This window comes from Monomorium pharaonis, chromosome 10, assembly GCF_013373865.1.
Source record: "Monomorium pharaonis isolate MP-MQ-018 chromosome 10, ASM1337386v2, whole genome shotgun sequence".
NCBI classification, from domain to species: domain Eukaryota; kingdom Metazoa; phylum Arthropoda; class Insecta; order Hymenoptera; family Formicidae; genus Monomorium; species Monomorium pharaonis.
Genome location: NC_050476.1, coordinates 1891225 through 1898883, shown reverse-complemented (window position 1 = coordinate 1898883; position 7659 = coordinate 1891225). Strand labels below are relative to the sequence as shown.

General features: G+C 29.6%; 1 protein-coding gene across 1 annotated transcript; it reads right to left on the bottom strand.

Annotated features, from left to right (window-relative positions):
- Positions 1-1141: 1141 nt before the first annotated feature.
- LOC105832155 (nucleolar protein 6) lies at positions 1142-7448 on the bottom strand. Its single transcript, XM_012672868.3, has 12 exons — positions 7310-7448; positions 6293-6844; positions 5743-6217; positions 5220-5501; positions 4870-5143; positions 4479-4773; positions 4102-4326; positions 3563-3997; positions 3268-3428; positions 2579-2832; positions 1894-2303; positions 1142-1716 (listed from the first exon to the last, which is right to left on the bottom strand). The coding sequence occupies exons 1-12, from the start codon at positions 7325-7327 to the stop codon at positions 1447-1449; spliced, it is 3651 nt and encodes a 1216-aa protein (XP_012528322.1). The 5' UTR covers positions 7328-7448; the 3' UTR covers positions 1142-1446.
- Positions 7449-7659: the final 211 nt, after the last annotated feature.

Sequence of the window (7659 nt, the reverse complement as noted above, 5' to 3'; positions counted from 1 at the left end):
ATTTTTTACAAGTTTAAAAAGAATATATATTATGTACTATTTTTTATAAATGTAAACATTCACATCCATCTATATAGGTAAGAAACTAGAATATATTCATAGACATAGCAATATAGACAGCAAAATACTTTGTTTTATCATTTTAAATACGTAGCATATGGCTATAATGAGAACATAAAGGTAACAATAAAGTATTTAGCTGATGAAAAAAGCTACATTTTCTTCTTTTCTTGTTTACATTATTAAGGAATAGAGGAAGGACCCAGGCAATAGAAACAAAGAATAATAAAAGAGGAAAGATCCTCTTTCTTTCTCTTTTTATTCGCTGTTCCTATTGCATAACATTGTGCGAGAGCCATTACTTTTGTTTGCATTGCTTTTAACATCATAATTCCAGGTAAATAATGTACAGATTGAGAAAATGCTTTAGAAAAAATCATGAATTGAAGGAAACGGATAAAAATTAAATCCTCTCAATTTATGCGTCTTTATTTAAAAAATTATAATCTAAAATATGTAAAAAATTTATATATTATCACGAGATAAAAGATAGTAGCACCATGCAAGTTAGAAGCATAAATCGTATAAGGATTGAACTGCAATTATTGATGTATTTAATGATAAGTCTTATCCTATCAACAATATTATCAATCGCAATCATCAGATTTTTTGTGATAAGTGTTATCTATTATCTGTCCATCTAATACTTATATAGGAAAGTATGTTCAACAAATGCTAAATATGTAATAATTGTTAAAAACAAAATATATTTTCAACCGTAAGAAATTATTAATTTTTGTTTTTATAATTTACACAACATTTAAATGTAATTTGACATAATTTAATATATCTTAATTTATTCTGATATATAAATTTGTAAGCTTCAATAACTATTAATTTATTATTTGCTATTTTAATCCAATATTTAAAACAAAAATGCATCATTTAGGCTTTTGAAATATATGATTATGTTAAAAACGCCATCCGCATTTCGTTTGATACGCAGCAAAATTCGACCTTGAATTACAGAGAGAAGCAATTAAAAATAAATCTGTTTTATGACATAATTATTCTGGTCAGTAGGTCGTGAAATTGAGTGTTAAATACATGTTCTAGGATAAAGGAAAAGAAACTCCTCAAATTCATACAAAATAATACTATATATTATACAAATATATTTTATACATACGACGATTATTATTTAACTCAAACAATATTTTATAATATTATGAAACTAAAAGCAAGGAAGTTTACTATTGATCATCCTGTTATACATAATAAAAGTGACAAATAATTATATATTAAGGCATGCCGAAGAAACAAGATAACATACAAACTAATAATGATGTAGTTAATTCTGATACAAAAAGTAAAAAAAAAGGAAAGACGTTAAAAAAATTAAAGACAAAAGTAATTTCAGTTATTTTTACAGATATCGAGATCATACTACATAATCAGAGCTGACTCTGACGTCATTAAAGACAAACTTTTGTTTGGAATATCAATCTTGCGTATAATACCTCTTCCTAGAATGTAAAAATCTTCAATCATGGTTGAGATGTTTAAAACAAGTTTACCATCGGTGTCAAGTTTTCTGCAATTAACGTCTGACACTTTAAAATCTTTTCGCTCGAGGACAGTAGGTTTAAACAGAACCCCGATCACCATACCGCCATAAGTATCATGGAAAAACAAGGCATAATCTCCATAACTCTCCTGAAAATTAAAAAAATATATATATAATTTAGACAACCAACAGTTAAATCGCATAATGAATTATGTTTTTCTTCAAAGCATTGATGCAATTCAATGAAATTGACAGTTAATTTAATTGTTAACAATTACAGTTTATTTTTATTTATTTTTATCAATAAGTTATCCGGTGATACTTACTCTTAAATCTTTTAAGAAACATTGCACAGGATCAAAGTTTACAATCGGAATTTTTTGAAGCAAGTGAGTTTTATATGGATGTAAATCTACAATTTTTGCTTTGCTGGATACATCGATTGCCTGCAATCTTCTAGGAATCATATTCGATTTTAGATGTAACAAACAATCATATTCCGAGAGAGGAGGACGGAACATGGGTTTTACATCCAGAATCGTGTTATTGAACAACGAGTCATCGAATAATTTCAGCGATTCTTTCGCTAGCGTACTCATACGATTTAAAATCAATTGCGACGGCACTTTTCTAGTCCACAAGGATTTTTGCTGATCGTAAGGAGTAGATATAAATAAAGCTGGTAGAGCATTGCGAGCAGTACTAAATAACGTTTCTACGGCAACAATTTCTTCATCTGTAAAATTTAACATTATTTTGTTACGTAATATATTTACATATCAATTTTCTTAAGATCAGAAGAGATAGTATAGATAAATTTAAAGTAAGAATATTTTTATTTATCTTCTTTATACATCTCATTATCTTCTTTATACATCTCAATAGAAACACAACTCTGATTTCAGTATCAATTTGTTATTTCGATTTCAACTGATTATTTCATGCATGAAATTTTGCTGAAATTTACAGTTGAATTAAAAAATAAATAAATATATTAAGACGTTGACTTACTGGTCATCTCGCAATTGAAATTGACAATGATGGGATCTGTATTCCAATGAGCTCTAGCAATAACTTCCAGAAATCGTAGAAATGCCATTTGTGGTGTCTGAGCTGGCTTGTACGGCTTTGGTGCTAGATACAGTGATGCCATGAGCAATTCAATTACAACTCCTGGTATATGAGTATCATCTAATAGTTGCGCCGATAACCAGCGTTTCGCCAAACAGCAAGCAGGACCAAATGATGGTTGTTGAGAATGTAATCTAAAAGAATGAAAATTGAAAATATAATATATATATATATACTATATATGAGCTCTACACACCAGACACACACACACACACACACAAAATGTTTTTCTTATTTGTTGCATCTGATTATATCAAAATTATTATGCAAACATATTTCTTATTTAATCTTCAAGAGCCGATTGCAAGCCGTAAATTGAGTAAAATATTTATTATAATAGTATTATATATGAAATCTCAAGTTTATATAAAATGATTTTTATATTAATCATTTTTATATAATTTACAATTTTAATGTTTTTAATTATTAAAATCTAAGACTTATCCTATTGATAATATAATTAAATACGAGACAAAAATTCTCATTCAGAAAAGTGTTACTTTCAAAAGATATACTCTTAAAGTCTTATACGAATTATCCCAATAAGAATCACATTCATAAATTCTCACCCATGCAAGGCGCTGCTTAATTTGGGTAAATGAAACAGTTTGTTTTCCAATTCAATGGATTCTTCATTGTCCCTGTACTTAATTACTCCGTCTTCGTTGATTTGTTTCATCAAAGCAATTTCTTTTTGATGCGCTATTCTTAATCGAAAAACAAATCCGTCCTAATAAAAAAAAACTTTATATTTTTAAGAAAAAATGTACAGTTATAAAAGTAATATTATAGAACATTTTTACTTAAAATGTAATTATTATTACAAATATTATATTATCACAAAATAAAATTTATTATATTAACCTGATACACATCTACACAAGAAGGATTGGCCTGAACTGTCACATCATGCTGCGCCCTAAGACATTCCGCGATTTGTATGTAAAATGCTGCCTTTGTCTTCCTAATGGCTTTCAATTCCTCAGGCCATTTTCCACTAATCGATAACTGTAACGTCGCATCGAGCGCGTGAACATACATAGGACATTTTACTATTTTTTTTGAAAGACTCAAGCAATTCTTGTGTTCCTCGGTGATACCATCAGTTTTCCGATGAACAGTAGCAAGCGGTGGAAAGACTTCTGCGTATCGAAAAACTGGACTCGAGCCTTGTACACCGTTTATCGTCAAAGGCATATCATTTAGCGACATTAAATTCTTTTCTAAGGTGTTAAAAGCTTGTAGAACCTTCAATGTAGCTTCTTCACCAGTTCCATATACGAAATGCGTTATTTTGTACTAAAAGTATATAATCATAAATTAAATAAAATTTCAAGAAAGTAACAGTAATTGAAAAAACAAATTACTTTAATCGATTAAGTTAAAGTAATTAGATAAATTACTTTATGCAACTTTAACAAATCTTCCATTTGATCCGCGACATACAAATATTGTTTTCTAAAGATATTAAATTTTGTTTTTAACAGATACACTATTATTTTCTTGCATATTATTCTTTTGTCCGTGAGAGATTTGCCTTTTGACCAAATTACAGCCTCACGAATGGCTCCATCTTTAAATCGACGTAATTCAGACTTCACGCCCCAAAAATTTCTAAAATCAGCTGCCTGCAAAATACAAAGTTTTTTATCTTGTGTGATATGTAATAATATGATAATATTAATATTAATTAAAAATAAATATTTATTATTATATTTTATAATATAATTGTCAAATTCTCTATTTTGCTATTGTATAAAAATATTGTTTCATAACTTACTTCTGGTAAATTAGCTTCAGGTCCTTTGTCCACAATATTAAAACATGTTTCAGGATTTAATTCTAATCCAATAATAAGCTTTCCAATATTATCTGGCATGTGCTCGGTGCATTCCCATTCTTTATATATATTAGGTAATACACATAATTGATTAATTCTATCTCCTAAACCTCTTTTTAGAACTTTAAAAAGTATCTTAATCGCCTGACTACGTTTGTCAGGTCCATAATTAAGTTTGTTGTCCATGCTGGATTCATTTCTAACCATTTTTCCTAAAACTGTCTCATTCTCAAAACTACAAACACACACATACAAACACAAATAATAAGTTATTAAAATAAATTTGACACTATCAATACAGAAAATAATACTAATAATCTAGAAAAATTACCATAAAATATGATCAAACGCTCTATGAAATGGTACTTTTTGCATAAAAAGTGCTTGAAAGCTATCTACATGTATATTGTCCAAATGTTTTAGGCACAACGCTGCTTCTCTCTGTACCCATGAAAAGGTATCCTTCGATAGATTCGCCGCGAAGTTGTGGTATCCGGTAGTATCAAGAAAAACACAGTCATAATAATTGTGATAATGTGAGACCTGTTTCTGATTATCCTTATCCTCGCACATGGTAATTCCGTTCTCGCACCAATTTCCCTGTGCTATTTCAAATCAATACAATTAGTATCTCAAATAAGACAAAAAATAGAGCACAATTTAATTAACTTTCCAAGAGACCTAAGCAAATCCAAACATTTCGTACAATCTGATAGCTGCTCATGAAAGTGTTGAGTTTTTTCTCACGCAGTAAATAGATTACAAACATAGTAATGATGTGATTAGTAAAGCCATCTTGTCCCTTATTCAGTTCACGCTGACACAACCATATTTTCAGCAAAATTATACCATCCCTCAAATTTGGATACTCTTTTATTAATTGCCCAATTTCGGAATTTGTCCTCGACATTATTAAGTCATGTAGTATCAGAGAATTGTAGTGTGGAGTGGGTGGTAAAGATGCTGTGGGCAAAAATATTAATAAGTAAGATAAAAATATTATAATTTTAGAAGAAAAAGCAGTATTACTGTTACAAGATTTTTCTCTGATTATTCTAATATGATTGGTTCTCTGCTCATTAAATTTAATTTTAATGCATAATCAAACATATTAAAAAATCTTATAATTACAAAGCTGCTTTTTCTACTACATACAATTCTAAATTTATAAATTTATATTAATTAAATGAGCATATAAACTTACTATTTTCCAAAGACTTCTCGTCAAAGTACCAATTAGGTCTAATGCTATTTTTCTCTGGTAAAAATCTATTTAACTTAAAACTAGTTTCTTGAGTGGAAACATGTATTACTACGTTCACTTTTTTGTTCAATTTTCCAGTTGGTCGAAGTTTCAACAAAGGTCTTAGATTATCACCAATAAATCTCTTGCTCTCTGCAATATCGCTTCCTATAATCGATGCTATAAATGCCAAGTATATCGCTCTCTTTTTAAAATACACATAATTCGAATAATCCTGCTTCCAGAATAAACTGGCCGGCATCTCCACCATTACGTCTACGGTGACGGTAGATCCGAGAATACATCCTGATTCATAAGATCCAACTACTCTAACATTGGATGGTTTTAAAAACTTAAAAACACCCTTAGTTTCATTTGGTACATCTGGTATGGGAATGTGAACACCTATTTTATCATCCAAATTATTATCTACAAGCTGAAATAAATCGATACAATAGATCAAACATAATTTTATTGACTCGTATCTTACAGTTCAGTTATATATACTGACCGGAACTTCTTCAGTTGCTTCAATAGATTCAATTGCTGCTTTCAACTTATCGAACCAAATCTCAAATAACACTTTATATTTATCTTTGAGCCTCATTTCATTGAGAACCTCCTCAATTTGAAGTCGAAACAAATTTGAATGAAACAAATTCTCAGTTTCCCTAAGCTGACTGAGTTCTTCAACCGTTGGCTGCTTGTAAAGGTTGTTTTCAAATTTCTTCTTTTTCTTAGGCATTACCTCGGTTAATTCATCCGTGACTTTCTTTTTCTTCTTTTCCTGATTCATCTCAAGAGATTCAGTCTCATAATTATCCAATTCTATTTTACCTTCTTTATCATATGCATCTGCCATTAAGTTTGCAATATCAAATTCAGGATTTTCAAACATATTTTCCATCAAATAATCAGCACTCAGATCGGTTTCAGCATCCATTGAATTCTCATTGTCAACTGCTGAATTCACTGCACTTTCATTATTGGAATCAGAATTCATTGAGTCTTCATTCTCAATGGTATAGCTGTCCTTGCGCCCATTGCTTTTTGCCTTGCTTGACTAAAATTATCAAATAATCTGTCTTTTATTTCTCTTGATACAAATGTTATACGAATATCAAGAGAGAAAGAGAAAGAGAGAGAGAGAGAGAGAGAGGGGGGGGGAGAGGAGAGGAGAGGAGAGAAGAGAAAAGAGAAAAAGAAATAATATTTATAAATTAAAATATATATAAGTGTACTGCAATATAAATATATTAATTTATAACAAGTGGTTATAAATTTTCACTTTAAATAACAATTGTAAAAGCATATTATATATTATTACACACCCATACATTAAAAAATATATTTAAATTAATATATAAGTACATTAATGTGTAATTTAAATTAAAAAAATATTTTTAATTAATGTTTTAGAAATGCAAATTTCTGAGAAGGTTATAGAAATAAAGGTCTCTTCAGTTTTCTTCCGCTTAACTTTATGTCTCGCCAAATGAATAAAATACAGTAATGAAACTTGTTATACCTTCGAAATTCCTTTCATTTTTCTGCTTCTGCTGTTGCGATTTATATTTGTCGATCACTAATACAAAACACGCCGGTTACTCTCACATGCCACAATTTCCACATGCTCGCCATGCCATCACATGCTACTGCTACCCAATATATTTTTGTCAGATAATTAATTCCATTGTCCACGTGATAAATTTACATGTCGCGACATCTGTTCCCTATTTCTCTTCCTAAAAGCTCACGTTTCTTCATCGGTATTGTAGAATTACTTGACAGAATAAATGTTCAAATCTTTCAATTTTTCAACAATATAAATCGCGTGGAATGTACAGTCGTTCAATCTAGCTCACGAATTGGGAAAAG